The 27,187-nt window shown below is 36.3% G+C and overlaps 2 protein-coding genes across 2 annotated transcripts in view; both read left to right on the top strand.

The window, feature by feature from the left end:
- Positions 1–19,446, top strand: LOC100889118 (adenylate cyclase type 10). Its single transcript, XM_030981230.1, has 10 exons — positions 1–1,013; positions 10,440–10,559; positions 11,944–12,078; positions 15,111–15,254; positions 15,844–16,049; positions 16,663–16,708; positions 17,067–17,113; positions 17,938–18,033; positions 18,832–19,026; positions 19,432–19,446. Exons 1-10 carry the CDS (start codon positions 986–988, stop codon positions 19,444–19,446), a joined length of 1,032 nt encoding a protein of 343 aa, XP_030837090.1. The 5' UTR covers positions 1–985.
- The window catches only part of LOC581493 (adenylate cyclase type 10), an 11,711-nt gene continuing 3,939 nt past the window's right edge, over positions 19,416–27,187 (top strand). The window contains exons 1-10 of the mRNA XM_030980343.1: positions 19,416–19,525; positions 20,537–20,655; positions 21,381–21,457; positions 22,391–22,571; positions 23,172–23,215; positions 23,867–24,047; positions 24,652–24,844; positions 25,336–25,540; positions 26,047–26,212; positions 26,724–26,896. Coding sequence (XP_030836203.1) covers positions 19,496–19,525; positions 20,537–20,655; positions 21,381–21,457; positions 22,391–22,571; positions 23,172–23,215; positions 23,867–24,047; positions 24,652–24,844; positions 25,336–25,540; positions 26,047–26,212; positions 26,724–26,896 — 1,369 coding nt within the window. The 5' untranslated portion in view covers positions 19,416–19,495. The remainder of the gene's footprint in view (positions 19,526–20,536; positions 20,656–21,380; positions 21,458–22,390; positions 22,572–23,171; positions 23,216–23,866; positions 24,048–24,651; positions 24,845–25,335; positions 25,541–26,046; positions 26,213–26,723; positions 26,897–27,187) is intronic.

The raw sequence follows: 27,187 nt of genomic DNA on the forward strand, positions 1-27,187 counted from the left end.
CGCAGGTTTTGACGCATCAGTGTGAACTTGACTCCAGCCTGTATGTCGTCTGCAAGGGATAATTGTAAAGTGATACATCTATTTCGCGCGCGTTAATGCCCCGTCACAAATAAACAGTTTCCCAATCGTCTGTCTCCTGTAGCTTTGGGGATGTGCTATTGAATGTGATGGTAACACGTTTCATACGGACAGAAAACCTCACTCTGATCCCGGCTCTCATCAAGCACCACTAAAGATCTTCTTCAGGCGATCTTTCTTCTTGATAACAAAGTGATGATTGCCAATTTAATGGTGATCGATATCAACCTCCTGTCTCAGATTTTATCCCGCATCGCTCTCCGCGGCCGCTTGAAAGCTTAACATTTCTTCCCTGGTTTCCGCCGATTCTGAAATCAGTCGTATTTCGTCTGCCTGTTCGACTGAGTCGCATGTTCATCCCGTGTCTGAATGTTCAACATTAATTGATTGAAACATCTCGCTTTGGTTGTCATTGTTCTCCTGGGCAAATTTGAAATCATGGAAGATAGATGCTATTTTTAAATTGTTTTCCTGTTTAGTCATCAGAGAGGAAGTGAAAACCGAAATATTTTGATCACGCAATATCTGCCAAAAATGCAACTTTCGCAACAGTGGTTATTACGGCGTGTTTTTTTTATAGGCATGAACTATTAAACACCATTGAGCAGCTGATGTTGGTCTGTTCAGAGAACATTTGGGTTTTTCTAACCAGTTATTTCATTGCCTCGGAAAAACCATGTTAATCATTATCTAGGATTCTCAGTGAACTATGCTGCGTTGGTTATGAGTGGATAATTTACACAGGACTCGTCATTGCACCGTGACTTCCGTAGCAAGCCCTATATTTATCTGCACAGACTCGAGGGACGTCTGTTTGATTTCAGCTCGAGCAGCGTAAGGCTTGGTGGAATATTTACCTCGATTCAAATCAATAATGTGATTTCTAAATTCAAACTGCCTTGCGAGAATGGAACTTGAAATAGAACAGAGAGAGGGTGAGTTTAAACCGAATTATATCAATTGATTACTATAATACCACTATTTAGCAGTATCTGTTAAACGTTATAATGTTCTCGGATTTCAAACAGTTTTTGTTATATAAGGAAGCTACAAAATGATGGTCTTGTAATGACAGCTATCTGTCAAAACGTAATAACATTGAAGTGTTTTTAACATTGTTCTATTACGAAGCTATATGCCCAGCTGTATCGTTTTAACTCATCGCGTTCATTAATACGTTAAACGAACATTGTTAACACGGACTTTATAGACGAAGATAGCAAGTCCGCCTTGCACTGTAAATAAGATACCATTGTTTGTCTAAAATTCGCAATCTGAATTTATAATGTGTTAAAGGAAATTCCTGCTAAAAATACGCATTGGTCGGTTACTAGTATGCCAACCATCGTAATTGTGAACTTACCTTTTTGGCATTGAAGTGTCAAATTTTGATCATCATTTTCCGGCTCATCGATAAAAATAAAATAGGTCACGAATGAGTCAATGGTATGCTTTGTACTCTTTGCCTTTATATAGTGATTCACGTCCCCACTGTTTCTAGTTAAAATTTCTCAATTAAGATGACAGAGACAAAAATATAAAATTAGTAATAATATCGCTTCAGGATATGATGTATCTATATGCACTTTCAAAGTGTTTTAATTATTACCATGAGTATATAATCATGAATGCGACTAAAAAAATGTTTGTTGTCAGCGTGATTCCACTAACTGACAAGGATTTGGCAGACAACCGTTCATGTTTGCATGAGGCTCGTATATTACCCACGAGCCCTCGAAAATAAACATAAAGCCTGATGCATGCAACATATCTTCTACCCAACACAAATCTTATGTAGATAGGTCTGTTGTTCACTTGTGTTTTGTTCTTCTTCAAAACATAAGGAATATTGTGACCATGCACACTGAGAGCCAAACGAATGGTTGATTGTAAACAAAACTATGTCATGCACGACAAGTCGACCTAATTACATTATTATGATATTGTCAAGTAGCTCCTGTCACAAAACACAGGGGTGAGAAAGAGAGAGAGGGGAGAAAGAGAGAGAGAGAGAGGGGAGACAACAAACATGCATTGAAATATTCGTCAGAGGTAAATTATATTCATGGCCTCTTAAACCTTCATATTCATAGAGATGTACGTACGACGTTTGATCAATTACCAATTAGTTCAATTTCGTTGAAATCAACATGATCGACGGAAGAACTATACATCGATCTCGATCACATGCTGAGTGTGTGGTTGTAAGACCAAAACCAAGATAGTAACGGTTCCGCAGATCATACATGACAAAGTCGAAATTATTCGAGGCAAAATATGCCAGACAATAGAGCTATAATTCATGTAGACTCTTATGTTAAGCACATAGGGGAGACGAGACTGCCCGAGGTACTCCCGACCAATATTATGCGAGCACTTGACTTGAGCTTGTCTCGATGAATCCTGAGTCATCTAATACCAACCATACTGCTTTTGAGATGCATACCAAAGATTTCTTACAATGATTAAGAGGATTGATAACAAATAATTATCGACTCTTACGTCGATGTTGAGAATGCCTGAAATTCTCATGACCAAAGTTATTTTGTGAGGTTTCGAGCATGCCTCGACCATTGCGGTTAATTCCGAATATTTACCAGGCTATTTTATACGGGTGATATCTTATACGATTGTCATGTACAAGATTAGTGTGGGTTATTTTATACGGGTGATATCTTATACGATTGTCATGTACAAGATTAGTGTGGGTATAAACAAACAAAAACGGCTGTGTGATACCAATCATGGTAGAGTCAAATGGGTTCATAACAAAATAGGAATTAAAATGCCTCATAACCGGCGTAAAATCACTCTAAAGATTTAGTAATCGAAACAACAGTACTGATGCTCAATATTTATTGGTCTCATGGCGTTTTGAAAATTTGACAGCCTTGTCAAATATATTATTCTATTGGCATCGATTCCCCGGAAATTGCTCTACTGAAAGAGCTAGAATTCACTCACAATAAGCATTTCAAATTGTGTCTGATATGTCTCGTAGATCTTAAAATTCGGACGGCGAATCTGTTTATCGGTCGAATAAAATGACAATATGTTTCACCTGCTTTACAAAATAGATATTGATTCGTCTCAATCTTATAGAAGAGAGAGAGAGAGAGAGAGAGAGAGAGAGAGAAGGGGGAGCTCAGAGAAAAAAGGGGCAATATACAGTTCAAATTGTCTAAAAATTCAAGTCACTTGAAGATTTAAAGCGTCTGTATGAATATTGGGACTTTTGTATCGTAGGCAGTTCCTGTGGGAAGGTGGGTGTGGACCCCCCCCCCCTTTTTTTTTTTTTTTGGTGTGCCTAATTATTGGACCTCGATATGCATTTACCTGATCACCCCCTGTTTTTTCTTTCCTCGCTGAAACTTAGGGTTGTTAAAAGTATAACAGGAAGGGAAATTCATTATCATTTATGTAACCAATCATTGCTATTTCTGTTAATTGTAATTCTTGACATCACTATCTTTGTGAACTGTAATTTAGACCTCATAATTCGTATATTTTGTTATCCTTTTTTAATAGAAAATTAAAAATGATCGGTCATGCTTAACATTCGAATCAATACATTTGAATTTCAATTTTAATCCTTTGGGAATTGGACCTCCTTCTTTACAAAACCCTGGAGCCGCCCCTTTTTATTTATCATGTCTTCATTCTGAGCACGATGTTGTATAGTGTTGCAAGAGCATTTAAATGGCGCATGATGTCCTTCATGCCTTTCTAGTACACTCTACCACTGGTTTCGACTGCTAGACCTTGTGCGAGGAAGATCATGACTGCGCATAATTATAAAGGCAGTAGCAATATGATCATAGTATATAAATCGACATTATTCATACTTTTGTGCTGACGTATATCACTATTTGGTGTTCTGAATTTATTTATTTGTAGTGTTGTTTGTTTGTTTTTATCTCCGTATATATATTTAAAAGCAAAATACCAATCAAAATTTACAACAACAAAAACCCGAAATACAATACAAGAGAATTAAAAATATACCGCTAGCGGTAAACCATCATCATTAATATCTAATATATCAATATACTAATCAGTATAACTTGTACTATTGAATTATTATCATCATCGTTAGCCCATAATCTCGTTTTCAATTATGATCATGTCTTGTAGGGGATACAAAAGACTCACTCTAGAAATCAATAACAATGTTTTTTATTTATTGTGTATATATTCTTTTGAGATTATCATATAAAAAAAAAGCACAAGCTATTCGTGCTATATACGCGCGTTGATTCCAGACTAAGCAAATTTGTTTCACACGAACACAATTTAATGATTCACATAGTTATCTTTATTTGACTGACATTTTATTTTTTAATTTATTTATTCACCTGGTATATAGGCCTATATTAAAAATTCAGACCAGCAGCTGGGTCTGAGACGGTCACTTTACAAAGTATTTATGTATAAACAAAGTCATTTTACATTTCATTAAATATCGTGAATAATAATTATATGAAAAATAAAACATGAAAACGGTCAGAAACTTACTTTTAGTAAACAAAGTTTAGATAATTCTATAGTACTACATAACCATTGCTAATTTGCGGCCCAGGATTTCAAAGTTATACATGAAACATTTTCACTTCGCACTGCATATAGTTTGACAAATTGAAAAGTCCGGAAAGGGGAAAAGAGGGGGTAAATTTTCTGTATAGAAGTGTGAAGCCATCGCATTTAAATTTAAATAGAAGCTTTTATCACGCTACATTGCTCCTACGCGTTATATTTCCCATAATCGAAAACATTTTTTTTTAAAACAAGAGAGAAAAGAACAAGAGGGTAAAACTAACAAGGTTTATAAACATCATGAATGTTTTTTTCACAAATACTGGTTGCGTGTCAATACAGTGAAAGTGGTGTGTAAACTTTGCAGTGCCAATGTACTTCCGACAAAGTCTTCCCGACTCGTTTGAAGAAGAAAAAATTGTCCCACTACAATGTATGTTGAACAGGATCAGCCGCTCACCTTTTTTAAAAGATGACATAAAATATTTTCCAATCTCACGTAAAGGAGGATTTCACAGAACAATACTTTCTGATTAATATGAGAGGGGCACCACAGTGCTAAAGGGCGTGCCCCCTGTTATATATTAGGATACACGCTACGCCCCTGGATCGCTCAGTGCCTGTCTTTCATTGAACATGTATTAGAGGAAACAAGAAGTGTCAGGCAAGATGTAGGGGCTAATTGAGGTTCAGACAAACCTCAAATCCTTGCTCCGATCTCAACTGATAGCCCCTTCATAAACAAAAGGTTATTGATACACGAGCATGCCAAGGTGTTCTAAATAGAGTACTAACACCTATCCCTATCTATCATAGCTAGCTATCCGAGAAGCCTCAAAGTAAGGTATCACAACAAGTACAGTCTTAATTGGGGCAGCGAACTAGGGATACTCGTCCAAAGGCTATTCTTATTCAAGGTACTAGATCAAGGTTCAAAGTTGCATCAGCATAATCTGCTTTGGTTTTAAGTTGTGAGGTTAATAAGTTTTGGGGTATAAAAATGGGGTATGACTATGATGGGAACATGTTAGGGGGAGGATGGATGGGCCGTTGCCCCCTTCCCAAAGTCCAGAGTTTGGTAACAATAAGCATTCGTCGCATGGATATCAAAGCTCTCTCTCAACAGTGAGAACCGTGTGCTGTATAATGGGGGAGGGGGACGGGGGACGGGTATTGGTGTACCTTGTTGTCTGTTTAATCAAACAGCAGATGCTGCTATTTCCCTTTAATTTTAATCTGTCAGATATTAACTCAGATATCAGTTTGAAATTGACATAATTTTCCGGCCTGTAGGTATCCTAAAATTAAGTAAAACACAAAACATGTGTTTTGAAATGTGTCTATAAAAATAGGTTTCATCATGAGTTAAGTTTATTTACGTTTGTATGAAGTTCTCTCTTATGACCTTGTTGTCATGAAAATCAAACCTATTTTCAGTTATCAATATTACTATTAGCGTCAGCTATATTATTATTCATACTTGTAGGGCCCTCAGGGAAAACAGTATGAATACTGATGGGGCTACCCTGGGTAAACAAGGCATATTATTATTATTATTAATATACTATAACATTCAGATACAATTATAGTATCAACGGAAGATAGAATCAATGTGAGTGGTTAAAAATGTTTGCTGCAGTAATGTTGTTTGACACGACTAGGTCTGATCTACGAAGGATACCACTGAGGTCCATTATCAATTATTGGTCTGCATGCTAAAGACTATCAACATCTGAATCCCAAGGTGTGTATTATTAATTGGTCTGCTGGTTAAAGACTAATCCGCTAATGATACCTTACCTGTTGTGTTTATTATTGATTAGTCTGTAATGTCGAGTGCTCTGAGGATCTAGGGTGCCAAAAGTACAGGTTCCTTCAGCGTTTCAGTTATGACGTACGTATTGCGTCAATATTACTTGTGAAATGCCTGTTGCACACGAGGTGTAATTTATTGACGTAGTACTGCGTCAGCGACTGCCGTGACCTTTGACACACCGGCATGAACATTGTACACACAGTAAATGCAAAAAAAAATGGAGAGCGCAACATTGCTTTGAATTACTGACGTATGGGATAATTGATTTCATAAGTCCTGATTAGCGCAGACAATAACGCAATTCACATGACGCCTTGTGTTGCACAGACATTACGTCAGTTTGAATTATAGGATACGCTAAATGTTCAACTAATTAATTTATTCTAAATGTATTATAGCAGAATCACCATCATTATCACATGGCCTTCTATCGAGTTGACGAGGAAGATGGAAATGGAAAATGACTTGAAATCATAAATTATTCCATCCACTATACATCACATTTTGTTATCGTGATATGCAACGCAATTTAGATGAGAGCCACATACTAACCTTCACTCTTATAATATGTGTCATATATTATAATATATCCCTCAAAGGAAAAGGAAAAAAATGTGATACTGGAAAGGAGTCAAGGACATAAATCGGGACACTGCCTCATAATGAATAAAAAAAAATGGTTATACAACGAGTGATGGGAATAATTGAATTTAAGCTGCGAGGGATTTTTGCGTCGGTTCATTGAATTGAAGATCATCTTTCGTTTGGTATGCCAGCCACCCCCCCCCCCACAATTCTCCAAACTATTTGTTCCTTTTCTTTTCTTGCTTTGATCCGATTTTGGGAAAGGAAGAAGTAAAGAGCATTATAGAATTACATCATTAAGGAGATTGAAACATTTGCTGTGCTATAAGAGCAGTAGAAAATGTACCTAACTTTGATCACTCTCTCTCTCTCTCTCTCTCTCTCTCTCTCTCTCCCTCCCTCCCTCCCTCCTCTGATCCTTTTTTATACATTGTCTATTTAAATACATTTGATTACAGTTATTTAGTTAAACTTTTTCTTTTCCCGGCATCCATGTGACTCTTTTCCAAATGTACTCTTGTTTTGTACATTCAATGATTTTCTTAGTTTTTGCCGAATAAATAATAATAATAATAATAATACATTTTTCTTCTTTACGCAGACCCTCTATGATCACATTAAAAATTAGAACAGAATATATCCATGTTGTGTATTGTATTGTATATCTATGTCAATGTTATTTTGTTAAGTGAAAAACAAATAAACTTGAAACTTACTAATTTAGTGAATATATTAAGATGAAATTTTAAAGTCCAAAGCGTACTTGTTACATGGCTTATGATATGGCGGTACGCAATATACATCTCTATATTAAAAAAATATGCAACACTGTTCTAAAATTGTTCGAAATAACGTATGTCTCACCGAAGGGATTGTATCATTCAATCTTAAATTCAAATAAGATTCGGAAGTAACTCCTCGGGACGGTCTCAGACAGTTCGATTTAATGCAACCCAAGCCCCTGAGCTCAGGCAAACCGTCGCCTTGGAACTAGGTTCATATTAATATTGTAATCGAATCTTCTAAACAATGGTATAGAGAGCATCACTTCTGGAATGCGATGGTGTGATTGAGAATTGGGGCCTTCCAGACGCCATCTTGGATTACAGTAAGACAGAGATATTCGTGTAAATTTCATATAACTAATCAATATGAAGTAATGTAGTCTTTGAAAAATAGACTCCACTTCAACGATTTATTATTTTTGTGACTAGTGGTAGAAGCATGAATGTTGTAAAATGACAATATTGTTGTTCATATTATTTTCTATTACAGAAAAATCCACCTCGTTCAATCTACCACGTTCATTCATACCCAGCAACCATAATGATAAATTCCCACTCCAAATAATTTTTTTATTATACCACAAAAGTCATACGTTTTTTAACAAAACATCGATACAGTGCTATTTGTAACTGACAATATGAAACTGATACCACTGCAGCTGTAAAATATAATTAACCGATTTGTGGACTAAACATATGCTTTTAAACCACAAAATCATAATTCCAAATTTATTTCAATACAATCTATAAATAGCGTTTATATGATAATTGACATGATTTGTCCTTTTGCTGCTGATTGCTATTGTTTTTACGTACAATCATAATCATTACTTGTACCCCCCCCCCGATAAATCTTTGTTAAAAATACAAGTTTGAACCAGAGAAATATTATTAAGCATGTTTCTTTAGGTTTCCCTTTTTGATGTAAGGGACGACTATTCCCTTTAAGCCACTTGCTCCACTAAGTATCATCGATGTCAGAGTGTGAGATTCCTCTGTTGAATAGCTGGTCGACTTCATCTATCATTCTATCATTCACATCACGATCATTCTGTAGTCTACATGCAGAGACCATAGTCAGATTTAATGCTTTGCACTAGGTCTGAACTGTGAGACTATAGACTGCATCCCGTACATAGGCCATGTACATTTTCTACATGTTCGTATGCTACTATAATAATATAAATATTTGACACAGCAAGAGAATGACAAAGTTAGGCTCCGCACAATGGTTTATGGAATTTTGTCAAACGATGAATAAAGTCTGCGTGTGTAGACTAATCACAGAAGGCATAACCAGTGGTCATAATTATTAATAAAGGGGTCAGTCAATATTCGTTAACCGTGATTTGATCTATGCAAGTTCATCTCGGCATTTCAGTAATACAAACGTATTAACCAGCATTACAGTTTCAAGTTCAACATGAAGTTGAACATACCATGATTGAACATAGATTCAGATATAGTGATTCACATTATAGTGACAGAAACACGTCTTCCTATTATCCAGGAAATCAAAATATTGTGAAATATTGTGGAAATGACTTGACAGTTCATACAATTGAGTGGTGCATTCAGTGCAACGGACATTATACCTGTTTGTTAATATTAGAAGACACAATAAATGCATTTATGAGAGCCGGATACCGTGGTGAGTTGGTAGTCCGCACAATCATCACCACTTACAAACCAATGATAAGTAATCATACACTAATGGCAGGAAACAAAAGTAATTTTAACATGTCATTGATATCTCTAATCAACAAACATCAAATCTATGTTGAATTACATGATGCATCTTTTATCTGAATGTCTGAAGCGACGTGGTAGGATACAATATGAATGAGTGATATAAAAGGCGCCATTCCTGGGTCATTGTCCAAATTTGCGTGAAATTAATTCCTAAAATTAGATAAAGCACTGTTTGTACTTGAGTTATAGGCAAATATGAAGAACATGTGCTGTATTTTAATCACATTATGCGATAATAATTATTCTGCAATACTATTTTCAACAATTTTGTATTACATTTACCTGTTAGCTTCTAAATAGAGTGAAAAATATTCATTTTCAATATGCGCATTTATGATAGAACTATATCGAAGACGTTATCACTCGAAAAAACTAGCGTTACCGAGATGAAAAACAATCATGTTATATTCTTATGCACCCATTATGATAAGGAAAAGCGGTGTATTTCATTGTTTCGCTTCTTAACTTCCGTTTCAAGGTTAAGCAAATAACTTGGAGACTCGGCTCTATCGCCGGGAAAACCATGCTCTCTATTTTTCCCCAAATTATTTGTATGCTCTCTTTCTTATTTTGATACCAATATTTTGATTATTTCGGAGGTTTTGTTGGTATTTTTATATTATTTTGTAGAGCGCAGTGAGACCGCATGGGTGTAACTCGTGGTGTTACTATTGTCTAATAATCTCTCTCTCTCTTTTTTTTCTTTAATTCTATTTATCTTTCTCTCCCCCTCTCTCTCTCTCTCTCTCTCTCTCTCTTCCTCTCTCTCTCTCTCTTTCTCTTGTCCGCGTCTTTCTTCACTGTCCATCTCCCTGTCTGTCTACCATTCTATCTCTGATATCTATTCTCCTGTCCTCATCTCTCTTCTCGAACCTTATGATCCGGAGCAGATGACATCTTGGAGTTAGCAGCCCATCTCCCTGATCTCGTCCTACAAGCGAGTAACAGCATCCAGGATTACCCGGCCGTTCAACATGTTGAAAGTGTTGTCATGTTTCTCGATATATGGGGTGAGTTTCTAATATCAAACAGTTCTTGTAATGATTCATGAGTCTTATAAGAGCGTCGTTTTAAGGTTGTGTGAACGTACTTTTGCTTTGCTTTGAAGATAACTTGATTAGGGACTTTAAGATTTGCACAGCGACAACGTGGATTGCTACGATCGACGTCCTTTTAATGCACTGCCTTTAATGGACGTCACACGTATCAGTCCACGCAAATCAAAAAGTCCCTAATAACTCTTGTTTGTAAACACATTATTAGGACTTCTTTAAAATTAGAGATTGGGTCAAAACTTATATTCGTCAATAACCCTTCTCTGATACTCTTTTTTGTTATTGATTAAAAGCAAGCAAAGAAACCCTTATCGAAATTTCATTTTATTTCTTGTAGAAAAATCAGCCAAATTTTTCCGACAACCCTCCCCACGCCCCTGGGTAAAAGATTGTGGGCAATAACATCCAAGCAGTTGTTCTACAGATGACATGGGGGATATTGCATTCCTCTGAGAGTGGAAACTTATTATGACAGAGAATAAAAGGGCATAGACGAGCTCAAAGAGAAACTTTTCTATTTCTGGACATTTTGTGACGCTTCTGTCGCCGGGCTGTTGCTTATAATAAAATGCGTTTGGCGGAAATGTAAAAGGGGGAGGCGAAAGGGAAGACGGATAAGGGATATTCAGAAAGGGGAAGAATACACCAGCGCGCTGACAAAGTATGTACTAGGTACCCGGATGTATACTTTAGAACTGTCTGCATATCAATTACGAGCAATCATTACCATGAAGAGATGTCCTTATTTTGACTTGTCTTGTCCATCGGTTCAATTTTTTCTGGCCCATTTTGATGAATATTACGAATATATAAGTTTCATCTAAGAGATGATTTAAACAAAATAAAAAATGAAAATAATCATGACTAAAAGCAATTTGGTTTTAGAAATAAAAATGAAGTTATAAAAGATAATAGTTTCGCTTTCAAACTTGAAAAAAGTGTATACACAGATATAACTTAGATTACATGACACATGAAATTCTTGTTATTATTAATCGTTGTTACTTTTCCTTCTTTCTATCATGAATATTGACCCGTTCTGTTTTCTTCTTCTTCTTCTTTCTTTTTCTTTCCTCCACTTGTGTGCTACTTGTTTCCTAATTTCCTTTATACTTGTTTTCTTCTCATCAGCCACCTCTTTTTTAAATGACATTTGACAGCTCATTTAGTGGTCCTCTTATTCGACTTCCCTATCGAAATCGGTTCCAGTCTTTCCTCAACTTCTTTAAATAACTTTTTTAAGCGTGTATTCTGAGGCCCTGTATTTTTAATTTTATCCTGATCCTTTATATTTTTCTAATTGATTGCTTCCATTCATTTTCCTTGATCATATTCCAAGGTTTCACCTCCCTGTGTGAGCGGCATACTAAGCTCAATCTCGGAGTCGACGTCCTCACCAAAACCCTCAACGACTACCTGGGTCTCATTGAGAATGCTATCCTTAAGAACGGTGGCGATGTCGTCGAGTTTGCTGGTAAGTCTGAAGTAACGAAAGAGGTCATACGATGGTACTCTGACATATACTTCGACGAAGGCTTTATTCGTCAAAGATATTGGATTAGGGTTGCACATGAGTTGTTAGGGTAGGTTTAGGTTCAGGGTTAGGACAAGGGTATACGGTATAGACTAAGTTTTTGATCCATTGTCAAAGTTATGAATTGACCGCAGAGCATTCGTCGCCAGAATATGTGTGGTACAACTCACATGATAGTCTTCGGCGACAATCGCTCCGTAGTCAATTTCTTACATTGTACGAATTCACAATTTCAACCGTGGACACCGTATCCGGTACCCGGCCTTAATCCAAGACGTACTCTTATTGCATTATTATTACGGGGGTGGGATGAAACTAGACTATATAATTTTTAAAGAGCATGTTAAATCTTAATTTTTTTTTCTTTCTTTTTTCATGTCAGTATAGATTTGACATTCAAGTACGATCATCACTAGAGTGTTGTTCGAAATGATAAGAGACGTGTAATCCTATATACATGTATCAATTAGAAATGAAACTAGCTCCGTGTCCTGTTTATCTTTTAAAGCAAGCATTTTACCGCAGGGAAAAATCGATGTTAGCTGTTTAAATAACAGTGGTACCTCAGCCAATCAGGATGTTTGACATGAGAACAATATAATGAGCATTTCACTAGTTCACCAGTTCCCATAACATGCTTGCAAATAGGACATAATCTTCCATCAATGGAGACAAGTGGTAAACACGTCAATATTTTCGTTAATGTTTGACATTTCATGTCTCTTCTCGCGTAGGCGTTTATGTTAAAATTGTTTAGGATAACCTTAGTCATGCTTTACTTTTATCGTTATTATACACATCGAGATAAACATAACTTCACATTATTATTTTCTTATAAACCGTATATCTCCTTTTACTATATCATTATGATAATATTTCGTGCTTGAAAACAAGAAAATAATAACATCTCAACCTATATCGTAATGAGATACATTGCATGTTAATTATGCGTTCACATTATTTATATTATGTAATGTTTATATTATGTAATGTTATGTTATGTACTTGTAATTTCTGAATGCATGTTGCTTATAACATAGGGCCTCAGGAAGTATTGTATTTAATTTACTGATGGGGCCAGCCTGATAAAATATAGCAAGCCAAATCAAATCAGATGGTACGAAACATGTACAAATAAAAGAGAGAACATTAATTTAGCAACAAATAATAAAACAGATCATCAGCCTAACTTATATTGAATTGCATGTGTAATGCTGCTTAATGAAAATGGAATTATCGTTATCATAACAAACGCTTTGCTCGTTATAAGCCATCAGTTAATATTATGATAATGTTGATTTTCTTTCCTTTCATCCCATTTCGACATACATTTTTGTCCAAAAAGACGTAATATCAAAATATCATGTACATGCATGTTACGCAATCCACGGCAAAACCTCTAAGTACGAACCTTGTGGCGGGTGAGCCCACACATAATATCATATATATTAGTCGTAACAATATAAATGTTTCAGAGTACATAAACAATCTTGTGAGTATTAGGAGACAACACAAGACTAATAATAAGGATTAAAACAAAGAGGAAAATCCTGGTGAATTCTTCCTTGGATTGCTTTCAAAATCAATCAACCCTCACTGGCGAATGGCCAAAAAGGTCTAAATTCTCCCACTGGGGTTTACATTATTTAAGTTAAAAAACATTGAGGAAGGATGAACATGGATGTTATCATTGTGGCACATGATACCAAGGAAAAGTAGAACTTTAGAAGGGGAATCCCCCTGCATGATATGCATTATAAGTCAAAGTGCGAACATTTTCCGGATCTAAAAAACCGGCCTACGTCTCTGTGTATTTTTTTGTCTTAAAAAAAAATGTTATTGTCTCAAATTCTAACAAGAGAATGCCAAAAAGACATTTGGATCCTACTTGTTCTCTAAATATAGCAACGTCCTTGCTAGCACAATTTGCACAAAAAGAATTGCTTTCGTATTGTAGGAAGACTGTCATATTGCAATGTCCGGCATTTATAAATTGAAACAAATAGCCAATTAGAGTCTCATTAGGTCTGATAAATGAGATATCGGAAACATTCTGATGATCCTAATTGATACATACATCACTCCATGCCTGGTGTCTGTTGGCGTTTATTCATCTATGTTGTCAATAGAAAGGCCAACTTAAAGTCAGAGAAAATATCGAATTAGTGATAATTGCAGTGCGATGAACGAACATGGATGGATTACATCTGCATCGAAAAGGGAAAGAAAACAACAAACGGTGATGCAAGAATCTTAGAATACTTGAAATGTCATTTTATCTGTAAACTTTGACTTTTTAATCTCCCAAGAACCTGTTTGCTGCATACAGTATGTACAATAAGTACAAACCTAATTTATTTTGTATTTATTACACCGATTTGTAAATTGGTAAGTGGTTCCTTTCAATAATATACCTAATGATTGTAATTGCCTAAACAAATACTACTGCAATTTTTGATCAGTTTGGACGAAAATGATTTTAAAAGGATATGATATTTTTACAGAAAACAAACCATGTCCACATAATAGGTAGGACATTAATTCCTTTGTTGTGATTGTAATCATAATTATGATAACATTAATCATGTTTGTCTGCCGGTATGCCTATTTCTCACTTTGTATGTCAACGACTCAGCGTCTTCTTTCTAATCTCTCTCTCTCTCTCTCTCTCTCTCCCTATCTCTGAATTGTCGTCTGTTTCCTCCTCCTTCTCTAATTCTCTCTCTCCCTCCCCCCCCCCCCTCTCTCTCTCTCTTTCCCTATCTCTGAATTGTCGTCTGTTTCCTCATCCTTCTCTAATTCTCTCTCTCCCTCTCCCCCTCTCTCTCTCTCTCTCTCTCTCTCTCTCTCTCTCTCCCTATCTCTGAATTGTCGTATGTTTCCTCCTCCTTCTCTAATTCTCTCTCCCCCTCTCCCCTCTCCCCCTTTCTCTCTCCCTCTCGCTCCCTCTCCCTCTATTTCTCTTCATGCAGGCGATGCATTACTGGTGCTATGGGATGCTGATTTGTACGGGCAGACGGCGACCATGGCTCGTGCAATCCGGTGTGCAAGACAGATACAGAGAAAGTGTCATGATTGGTCAACGGAATCGGGCATCTCATTGGCACTCAAAATAGGTGCGATGTCAGAATGAATGTTCAGTTATTTTATTATATTTAAATTCTTGATCTGGAGCGTATAATTATAGCTACCTAAATATATAAAAGGTTGTGGGATCGGGTATAAGAGTAACTTGACTGAACGTTAATCTAATTATTTAAAGTAGTCTTGTTATACCACTTTGTAAATGGTATTGATCATTGACATGCTTGTATCATGTGAAGAGATTCATTTAATCAATAATTGTATTGCATTTTCCATGCTTTAAATGACGAATCAAATCAAATTAATCACATCAATATTACAATCTCTGTAATATATAATAAACGTGCAATGTTTGATTTTAAAAATACACAACGGACATATAGAGATTGCGATATCCCAATAAACTGTCTTAAATAAACTTGTCATCCTTTTAAAGTATAAATGTAACTTTTTTTATCAAGTCGTCTTATTTTGCCTTTTAAACAAGTAACGAGAAGCTTTTCTAAGCCCGTCACTTAATGTTCGCGTATCCAGATTGAATTTACCCCTCACGAGAAGAAAAAAAGTGTCTCTCGAATCTCATCTCTATCCAATCTTACTTTCCCTCCCGCTTTCCTGTAGCTCTGGCGATAGGTCAGAGTTACATCACCTATGTAGGATGTGACTCCTGCCGGCACTACAGCACCAGCGGACCGGCAGTGAGTGAAGCTAATAAAACAGAGAAGAGATGTAGTAGAGGTAGTATCGTCCTGAGCCAGCGAGCCTGGGAAGCATGCCCTGATAGGACAGCCATGAAGGTGGAGGAATTACCTGAGGGAGAAAGAAAAGTATGCTGATTTCATTTTTATTTGGAGTCTTTTGAAATATGAATTTCGAATTAATATATTCATGAAATTCTGCTGCATAGAGTTTATTTCATTCCATTTCAAGTATTATTTGACCATTTAACAAAACCCATGGAACATAATGTTATAGAAAATGATAATATTTCTTTTAATCAAAACATAATACAATAAAAATTAGCTATGATAAAGAATTTGAAACAATAATTGGAGAAGAAAAAAAATCGATGTATTCCTGCGGATTATGACCAATACAAGCAAAACACTGCAGTTAGTTGATATAATGACCTACATGACATAGACTTTTTTTCATGTTGGTTTAACAAATATTTATTTCATTATCATTTAATTAAAAAAAATGAAATTGAACGTCTTAGTTTTCATAGTTACAATGAGGAATTTCTATCCTAAATCGATACACCCTATAAACTGTCGATAACTTTACTAAATGATGATGGTGAATTATGTTTCGAATGTTGAAAGAGTTGAACGTTGAGAGCCTTTATATTAAATTGCAATCTAAGTTTACTTCGAGGGTAATTGCATGTAGTTGTGAAAGTCGTTGGAAACAGCTCGTTGTTCTGCTTTTATTTTCCAGCTACTATCTGTAGAAAAGGAATGGGCTGAAAAGGAATTGGATCCAGGTAATATCTTTGTAATAATTGTTGTATATATTGATTTTCATCATTGTACCAAACTTATATCTTCACATTCTTACAGCAAAATCAATCATGAGCTTAAAACCCTAATTAGTTTTAATTAAATTTCATTTGAAGTGGTTAGGTACCTGAAAAATGTCGTTTACTGCAAAAACAGAGGAGAATGAAAACCCTGCCTCGTATAAATTTCAATGGACAATGTGTCATCAATAAAATAGTTCATGTATTTAAGCCATTTTGGCACCATATTTGTATCATTTTTACATGCCCAAGATATTATATCGTATTGTACTTTTACTCAAATTGTATAAATAAGAGTTCGTTTTCTTTTCTTTCAATGTAGTTCGGAAAGAGTTTCAGACGCTTAACGATCCCCTGAAACAGGGACAGGTAATTACCTTCTTCTTCTTTCTAACACTCAAGAGTTTCCTTCCTCTAAATAAACAGGCTTCAGTTAAATTTATTTTCACTTTATTCTAATTATTTGAAACGCGTTTTATTGATACAAATAGTTCCGCCCTTAATGAAATGAAATCCACCGAAGAGTTCTTTGGATTGCCGATAGATTAGATGCTTCTAGTAAATGCTCCCATCAAAATCTCATTAAAAGAATGTACTCCTACCTGATCACATATTTATTTGTTCACGTTAGTTTATTCGATACAAATCATTAATGATGTTCCTATTAATAAGGTGTTTAAAAATAAATTAAGATGATAAGGTTTGTTAATCCCAGTTATGTAAAATTAGATTGCATGGTTTGACGATCCTATTTTGTAAGAGAAGTTGAGAATATTCTAAAATATATTACATGTCAAGCAAGAATTTGTCTTTCTCAGACATTCCAGACTTACTTTAAGGAGTAGGCACATTTTTTTATAAAAGAAAAAAATATGCTGTGAAATTCATGAGTAGTTCTCACTATTGGATAACAAAATAGAAAAGAGGAAGAAAGATAAACGAGTTATACCTTGGCAATCGTAGAGTGGTCATTTGTCAGTCCGATCCTTCACTGTCATCATCTCTAAAAAGGATTTTGTAAATTATGGCGATTATAAATTATGGTGACTATAACTTATCTCAATTTCTAAGTAAGTGAAACGCCTTGTTCTCATGACTAGCAAACATGTTTTCTTCTTCAATCTTATCGGACACTTTAAACTCTGCTGTTTTTAAGACGATATTGATTATGACATTGTTTTCATCTGACATAGAAACTGGAGCGTGAGCCTCGGATTCGGAAGATTAATTTTAAATCGGTCCGTCGATCCAAGATGCGACCCTTCATTGCACCTCCTGTTCTAAGCAAGGTACGATTAATGTCACTTATCATTCACGCTATTTTCAGGTCTATTGTATTATGAACAAAATATTAGAAGAGGAGAAAGAGGGTGGCATCAAGAGAGAGAGAGAGAGAGAGGGGGGGGGGAGGGGGAGGGGGGGGGGGAGAGGGGGGTTCGCAGTCATTTCAGGAGTTCATAAAATGTAACAATTCTTTAATTTATCAATTTCATTCATAATAGAGAGAACATAAAAACACGGTATAGAATTGTGGATACCGGTACTTATTATTGTAAATGTTTATCTGACAACAAAATATATGCGGTATTGCTGCTGCGAAATATCTATGATTATGATCTATTTCTATAGGCATCAGCTAAATGTTGGGTGATCGAGTGGTATTTAATCAGAACACTGTGCGCTTAGAAACATCAGTATTAAGCGCCTAATAAATGTTATGTATTATTATTATTATTATTTTGTAGTAGATCTAGGCCTATATAGACAAATTGGTTAAAATAATTAGAGTATCGAAATCAATTCGAATGCAATAGACTACTAATATGTCTAGTCTTTAAGCTATCTTTAGTAGATAGTAACTTATCATGAAGACTGAAATGATTTTTTTTTAAAGGTTTCATAATTAGATGATACATGTTATTCATTTAGATCATGGAAACGAGCCTCCCAAGATAATAATCGGTACAAGATTGTTTCAATCGTTTTTCGTTAGCGCTTAAAGACTTCGGTGGTAAGCGCTTTATAAGTAACATTTTTATTATATTATTATTATTAGAGTAATGCAACATTATGCTATTCAATTTCAGTTTGATGAGAACCAGTCTCTTGACTACCTATGTGAGATGCGAGAAGTGACAGTTGTGTTCATCAGTCTTCACATGGATTCTGCGCATGATCACTCCACATGTCTACAAGCCGTCTATGATAAGATACATACATCAGTCTCACAGTTCCAAGGTAATCAATCTGTATTCCCTTCTCTCTCTCTCCGCTCTGCCTGTGTATCTGTCTGTCTCTCTCTCTCTGTCTCTTTCTCCCCATCTCTCACCAGTTCTCTCCACCTTTGTTTTTCTTCTTCTTTCTTTCCATCCCCAATGACTAATTTTCATCTTGTTTCCAATTTCCCGTCCTCTCACAATAATTTTATTTCTCTCTCTCTCCCTCTCCTTATTAAATCAATACCGTTTTTGTCTATTGATATCAATACCACAAAATGTATCAGTAGAATCCAGTTAAGAACAACTTTGTATCCTTCTCTCCCTCCCTGTCCTTTTCTCTCTCTCTCTCTCTCTCTCTCCCTCTCTCTTTCTCTCTCTCTCTCTCTCTCTCTCTCTCTCTCTCTCTTTCTCCCTCTCCTCCATACCTCCCTGCACGTCTTAAACCATCTTAAACTTGTAATGAGCTAGAGTTGCCCTTTCTGAAATCATATGATCATGACGTTGAGTTATTATTTTTTTCTTCTTTTCAGGAATGATAAACAAGATATTTGAATTCGACAAGGTTAGTAAAAATACAATTGTTTGCGTTTTAGTTTGTGTTGATGCTTGTATATTATGGTTACGCTTTCATACTAATATAGATCATAGCATTTTGTATTGGTAGATCTACAAAGTAAAATAGATTGTAAAAATCAATAAATCTATACTGCCTGGTCATAAATGCACCTGCACTGAAGTGCTTAAATTCAGACAATAATTGTGATTTACTGAATTGCGAAAATGAAAGTAGACAGGGAAAATAAAACAAGATTTTAAACTTGTAAATCGTTTTCATACTTCCTTTAACAAAATTATAATCTTCGAATTCAGTCCCCACATCTTATCATTTCCATCCTGCGTCTTGACTCTCCCCTTGGGAATGTTCATATCAGGCAACCTAGCTCCTCGCCTGCATGTAAACACACTCTCTAGCTGACTCTTGGCAAATAAAAAGTCACCCTACATTACAGTCTGGCCTTGCCTTAGCTATCGCTTTCACCCGCCTCTACACACCCAATATAAAGACATTCTATTCTTAAAAGACGACCAAAATTAGAAATTCGATTTATTGAAATGTGATTTATCGGAGAAAACGTGCTTGCTTTCATCAAGAGCACGGCTACACGCGACCAAGCGTTTGCTCCAAACTCGACCTAAATTAAGAACCGCCATTTCAGAAGGGACTATATTCAGAAGCTAAATTGGGTGAAAGCGAGATGAAAAATTGTCAAGATGTGGTAAGGTATGACGTCAATCGACAACGTCTTACCTGCCGCATCAAGAACTTGGAATCTATATTGCTTGAAAATGTCTTCGCCGTCTTTCTATTAAAAGCGGGGATTTAACAAAAATTCGTAGACCGTCAGTTGGATGAAATAGATAAACGTATAAAAGCGCGGAAATAAAAGTACAGTCAATCTTAATATAGACTGTCGTCTGCGCAGTGTCGTTTCTATTAAGCTCTCTCAATAAGGATGCCCTTTTTCGTCAAGTGATGGATGTTACTCAGACTATTTCCTTTTCATCTTTCCAGGGTACGAGTTTCTTGGTATTATTTGGTCTTCCTGGATTTAAACACGAACACGAAGCATGCCATGCGGTACAGTGTGCAGGGCAAATAAAAGATGTTGTCAGTGCAATGATTGAAGTCAAGTAAGTTGACCACCAGTATCATTTCCTATTCTTTCTTCTTATCCTCATCACCTTCTCTTTCTCATTCCCACGAACCTCCCCCCTCCTCCTCTCTATACAAATACAGGGGCGTATCCAGGATTTTTTAAGTAGAAGGGGGGCAAAAAATGAAAGAAAAAAGTGTGATAAGAAGAAGAAAAAAAGTGAAGGGAGGAAAAGATTATCTGGGGTTGATTTTATTTTAGATCTAAAATGTCTTTCGAGCAAACAAATGCAGAGCAGACCACATGGCCGTCCCTGGATCCGACCCTGAGCTGCATTTAAGAGTTATGAAACAGCTATGGTATAAGTTAAATAAAACCTCGGGTCGACAATCTTCAAAATCTATTTCTATCCACCAATGTTAAAGTAAAACAGCGATAACAGTCATGCAAGAAATATATTTTGATAAAAGAAAGAAAGACAAACGAATCTAAACTATTTAACGACATGATTGGGAATTAAAAAAAAAAAAAAAGCAATTTAAAACTCCTAATCAAAATGAAACTGTGCATGGGTATTGACACTAATTTTAGCCAGTACAATGCATTCAAGCTTATGATATCATGCATGTTAAATTGTTGTTTGATTCATTTTCCCGATTTGATTTGCCTTATTGTAATTTAGTGATTAAAAAAACACTCAACCGCTATAATCATATTTGAATGACATTTATTTATGACGAACATTTCCCTGTATTTTGGCAGACAAATCTCTATCGGAGTAACTACTGGGAAGGTGTTCTGTGGAGTCGTGGGGCACAACGAGAGACACGAGTACACAGGTGAGTGGGACACGGGTTCGAAGTGGGACACGGGTTCGAATCGCTTAACTAATCTTAAACAGTTATAACTCAAGGTTAGAGAATATGATTGTGTGATCAACGTTGTTGTTTTGAAGGACATTCATTTTATAGAAATTAGACGTAAGAATAGAATCTATATGATCAGGCGCGTACGCAGGGGGGGGGGGCTGGGGAGTTAAACCCCTCCCTTTGGTATTTTTTATATGTGTAATTTTGAGGAAACACCCCCCCCCCCTTTGGTAATTTTTTTTAAAATTTTTTTTATAAAAAAATAAAAAAATAAAAAATAATAATACCAATGGCTGACCTAAAAAAGTTGACCTTGCCCCCCCCCCACAGAGCAAAATGTCAAATTTCGAGACCAAAAAAAAAAGTGTCCTTCCCCCCCCCCCCCCCCCCCGCTTATTTAGCGGCTGGCTGATTCGTTGCGATTTTTTTGGAACTCCCCCCCCCAAAAAAAGTGTCCTCTTACCCCCCCCCCCCCCCTTGAAAACAATCCTGCGTACGCGCCTGTATGTGATTATAAGACCGAAATAAACTAAAACATAATAATCATGCTTTCCAAAATTATTTTACCACGAACAATTCTCAAGTCAGTTTTGCCTTTGTCAAGGCCATTATATTAATTCCGCCAAAATTTCTAAATGTAAAAAATTCTTATTCGTATATAAAAAGAGGAGGTATAAATTCCAAATTGATGGGGCAGTTAGACACCATAATTGCAAAACCATGATAGTATTCCAGCATTTTCAATTTGTTCGCTATTTTTCCATGTGTACATAAAATCTTTCAAATTTATGATTGACTGACAATTTTCAGAGTTTATCAAATATGCACAAGACGTCTTGCGTAAAATATCCCCCTATATTCGTATTATTTTCACTTAAATCGTTATCACTCTTTATAATACAGTGATCGGTCCTAAAGTGAACATGGCGGCTCGTCTGATGATGCATTACATCGGCAAGGTCACGTGTGATGAGGTTACAAAGAAACGATCAAGAAATGACTCCAGAGGATTCGTTAGGGTCGCCAACAAGGAACTCAAAGGGATTGATGACCCGGGCATGGTGTGGGAGTATACAGGAGCAGGGTAAGAGAGAGAGAGAGGACGTTATAATAACGGGAAGGGAAATTGAGGAGGGAAATTACTCAAGTCACATCTACTCTGCTAGAATTTACTTTATTACCAGCCTATATATACTTAGCTGATCTCTGAGAAGTGTCTAACCTTTGTGTTTAAGTGGCCCAAACATTGTGGAGCGGTGTGTGCAGCGCTTTGTAACCGCAAAGAAAAAGCGCTATATATATCAAATATCTTTTGGATTGGAGAGACAAAGAGAGATAGATAGAGAGAGAGAGAGAGAGAGAGGGGGGGGGGGGTAGGGGGGAGGGAGAGAGAGAGAGAGAGAGAGAGAGAGAGAGAGATTGAGATTATTGAAATGTTTTAACATGACGGTGATGCACATGAATTATGAAATATAAGAGAGAGAAAGAAAGAAATTTGGAAGAGGGGGGGAGGAAGAGAGAGAAAGAAGAGACAAAGAGAGAGGGAGATAGTTTTTTTTTTTTTTTTGGGGGGGGGGGTCTTTATGTGAATAAAAATTATATTAATATTGTATTAAACCACGCGTTTTTTGGTATCATTTAGCAAATATCACCATCTTAACAAATTATATTTGATCTCTTACAGGAATGTTGACAATTCCATACCGGAGTATGGATACCCTTTGTTGTGTAAGTATAAGCAGGGAGGATCTCTTTGGTATAAGCATTTTTTTTAAATACTCGTTTATAACAGTTTCAATTATTTAAAAAAAGAAAAAAAGACGCAAACCAATAATTCCGTGAAGCCATCAGGCAATTTCAGTTAGCCTACTTCCCGCCTACTTATTTCCCATCTTATAACATCATTTCAATATTTTGATTGACTGATGTTTAATAATAATAATAATACAAATATTAGATTCTTATATAGCGCACGTATCGACCTTGCAAGGTCCTCAAGGCGCTCCAACATTACCCGGCTATGCTACGCTGCCGATTCCGACGCTCACAGCATTTAAAGAAATTCCTTCTACCGGTACTTATTTAACACCTGGGTGGAGAGTGGCAAATGTAGACCAATGTCTTGCCAAAGGACATTAGTGCCGCGGCGGGACTCGAACCGCTGACCTTGTGATCGACAGTCCGGCGACGTATCCACTCACATGCAATTGTATTTTAGGTAAAGGTGTATTATACAGAACAGCAGTAAATGTTTATATGAGCAATTTCTGTTAGTGATGCAATACGCAACATACAAACAAATGTTATCTCATCCTTAGATGAAAGAAAATGATTTCTAAGTCTGATTCCTATAAAAGTGGATTGTCTTTCTTTGACCAGCATACGTGGAGGAATTTGAGCAGTGTTGGAAGTCACTATGGAGGATGTCATCATTAGCTACCAATCCATCGGGTACCATCCAGCAGCCAGCTAGGTTTATAGTCATTGGGGGCGACCCCGGAGTCGGAAAGACCAGACTACTACGATCAGTTATGGATACCGCCAAGGGAATGAATATGGCGTAAGTATAATATTGTAACGTTGTCGTTGTCGTTGTTAGGAAAGAGGTGGAGTTTGTTAGAGAATTTTAAGATAACTTTTAGGCAAATTTGGTTTGATGGAGCATTTACAATGCTAGCTACGCTCCTCTCTACTTCTCTTTAATTACCCACATAGGATTTGGAATATACCAAAGAACATTCAGATGTACCACACAATCATGAATTGCTTTTTTAAAATTCCTAGTTTTATTTCATGTAGATAGGACAACATAAATGTTCATCAAAGAACTTCTTAAATAGGATTGAGTGTACAAATGACTACTGCTCGGATTCATAGGAATATATATATTTTGTCTTCAATGTTAGATTATGATAGACCTAAGACGTAGATAAAAAAAAAAGTAAAAACGTAAGAGATTGTTTCTTGGTATATAAGAACTACGAAATCACATTACACTGTCAGATCAAGATAATACTCCCTTCCAAATTTATTCAGAGAAGACATATGTCAACCTGTATAGCGACCGAGAGTCGAGTACCTTATACCATCTTCTCGCCAAGTTACCACTATACTTGGCATACCATGTACTATTATTCACTCCGTGTTCAATTATCTTTGTTCAGAGTATACACCTGTCGACCTAGCGTGGGTCAGTCGAGCACCCCCTATCATACCATCTGCTCTATCGTGCTCCAGCTCCTTGATCTCCAGGATATCGGGAGCCCCCAGGAGAGGGAGCATCGGCTCCAGGAGCGCTTCGAAGACACGGAGCTTTTCTGGCATCTATGTCTTCTCAATGACTTACTTGGAATCCAGGTATGATGACAACATTTTTCTTTTCTTTTCTTCAAACTAGAATTCATTGAAATCATGAACTTTGCAAAGTGATGTTCTTTGGTTAAATCTCCATCCAAAGGGAACATTTGAACCATAAATGAAATTATACTATACTGTAAAATAAATACAGACTGAGATGTTAAATTGTCATCAGAACGTTTGCAGTCATATACGTCGACGTCAGTATCTTAGTTTTTACATCTGTGTAATTACATCGATAAAAATAGATTGGAGTATAATTGTAAAACTTAAGAATGTTTCATTACTGGCTAAGATTTTCGGAGCACCACATTGCAAATTAGTGAGTGCCATATCATTTAGGAGCGAAATATGAAAACGGCTTGGAATGTTTACTCTATTGCAATTCATTAATTTAGCCTTTGCTTGCGTTATTACAAAGTATTCTATTTAAACATCTCAAGTCTCAAGTCTCTTTTATTCTACCATTTATATTCTTTTAAACGTTTCAGATCCCCGTAACGGACGAGATCGCCGATCTATCTCAACGGGAGCGTACTCAAGCCCGTCACGCCGTGCTGGCATACATCGTATCTGAGGCGAGGAACAGAGAGAGTGCAGGAACACTCATCGCTATAGATGACGCTCATTACATCGACCAGGATTCCTGGACATACCTAGAGGCACTGCCATCCAAACACTGTCTGGTTGCTCTAGGTACCTATAAAGCTTTGTTAAAGGACAAGTCCACCTCAAAAATAAGTTACTTTCAATAGAAGCAGAAGAATTAGACAAACCATTCATAAAGAGTTTCGTCATTAGTCGACAACCGTACAAACTTATCCTCAGATTTTTCAATTTGCCATCATATCTTCCAAATGTTTAATTGGGTGTGTCACATTCCACACCCCTACAGCGACGCCCTTATTTTCCACTCTGTTGAATATATTAAAGAGAGAGGTGACGAAGTGTATTGCCGATAGAACATTTATTTGTCCTGATTGATTTTATATTTATTATATAAAATCCTTATTTTAATCCTTCGCTTTCCTGAAACGGTAATAATTTTAGCAATTTAGAAAACGTATCTCAGGTTTATTTATGTAAGGTGAAAGGCCAGTCCCAACCCATATTATGAAACACAATTTTGAATGGCACTGCATAATATCAGGAGATCTAATCATATTTTCTGCCTCTGTTTTGGCTCCGTTTCTCCATCCCAGCGATGGGAAGCTTCAGACGTGATGCGGAGGTTCCTATCGCAGCCTCTAGGATCCTTCAAGCCAGGAGCACACTCCATACCAAGCTCCAGGGTCTGGAGCCACAGTGCATGGAGCCATTACTCTGCCAGCTCCTAGAGATGGTTAGCGTTCCAAGGGAGCTCTCTATGTGAGTAGAGATAACTTATTGGGGTGTCAGAATTTAAGAGAGAGATCAGAGAGAGAGGGATGAATAATTGGATGAACAGGGTGTCAAAATTCAATGTATGCTCGTCCCCACAACCCTAAATAAGATCGACTCTGGGAAACAACATACATAAAAGAAGCATGAATATTTTTTGATAACAATGACCGGTGGTATTATGAAAAAACATTTGCAAAGATTTATATAGGAACAATAAACTAAATTGAGGTGGTATATCTTATTAAAATATGTTCCATATGAAAAGCTACTCTGACAACACAAGACACTTTTGTCGATGATAATGTTACATACATGTAGTAACTGTAGACTTTTTAAAAACTTAGGAGTAATCTAATCACCACCTATTTAAATCAATACATTAAGCAATTATTTCTTAGAAAACGTATGATCATTCTTCATCCCCATTTTCCTTCATCATTGATTCCAATTTTTATTTTACTTGTAAGTTTTCAACGAATTCTATCTTTTTATTCAGCATGCTTGCATCACATCAGTCCAATCGTATCAACCCCTCCTGGGTAAACCAGTGTGTAAACAACATGCTACATCATCAGCAGCTAGAGCTTCATACCGAAGGAGAGAAAACAGTTTGTCGGGTAGCTAAGGGTGTCAGACTTATGGAGTTAGATATACCACCATCACTTAGAGGTAGAGTAATAATATTGATAAATTTCATCAGGTTTCCGATAGTTTTCAACATCTTTAAAACATAGAACAGTGTTATAAAATTACGAGTCTCTTGTTTTCATCAAATTGCCAAGTTAGCAAACTATCGATGAAACAAAATTTCTCATCAATCGCATAACTGCCATGAATTCAAAATGATTTCATCGTTGTCTCTGCATATTTAATAGCTCTCGATCCTTTTTGATAATTCAGGCCGCAACCTAAACAGACTCCATCCAAAAAAAATAAATAATGTGATATCTAATCTCGCGA

Source organism: Strongylocentrotus purpuratus, unplaced genomic scaffold (genome assembly GCF_000002235.5).
Source record: "Strongylocentrotus purpuratus isolate Spur 01 unplaced genomic scaffold, Spur_5.0 spur5_scaffold_11, whole genome shotgun sequence".
In the NCBI taxonomy this organism is placed as follows: Eukaryota; Metazoa; Echinodermata; class Echinoidea; order Camarodonta; family Strongylocentrotidae; genus Strongylocentrotus; species Strongylocentrotus purpuratus.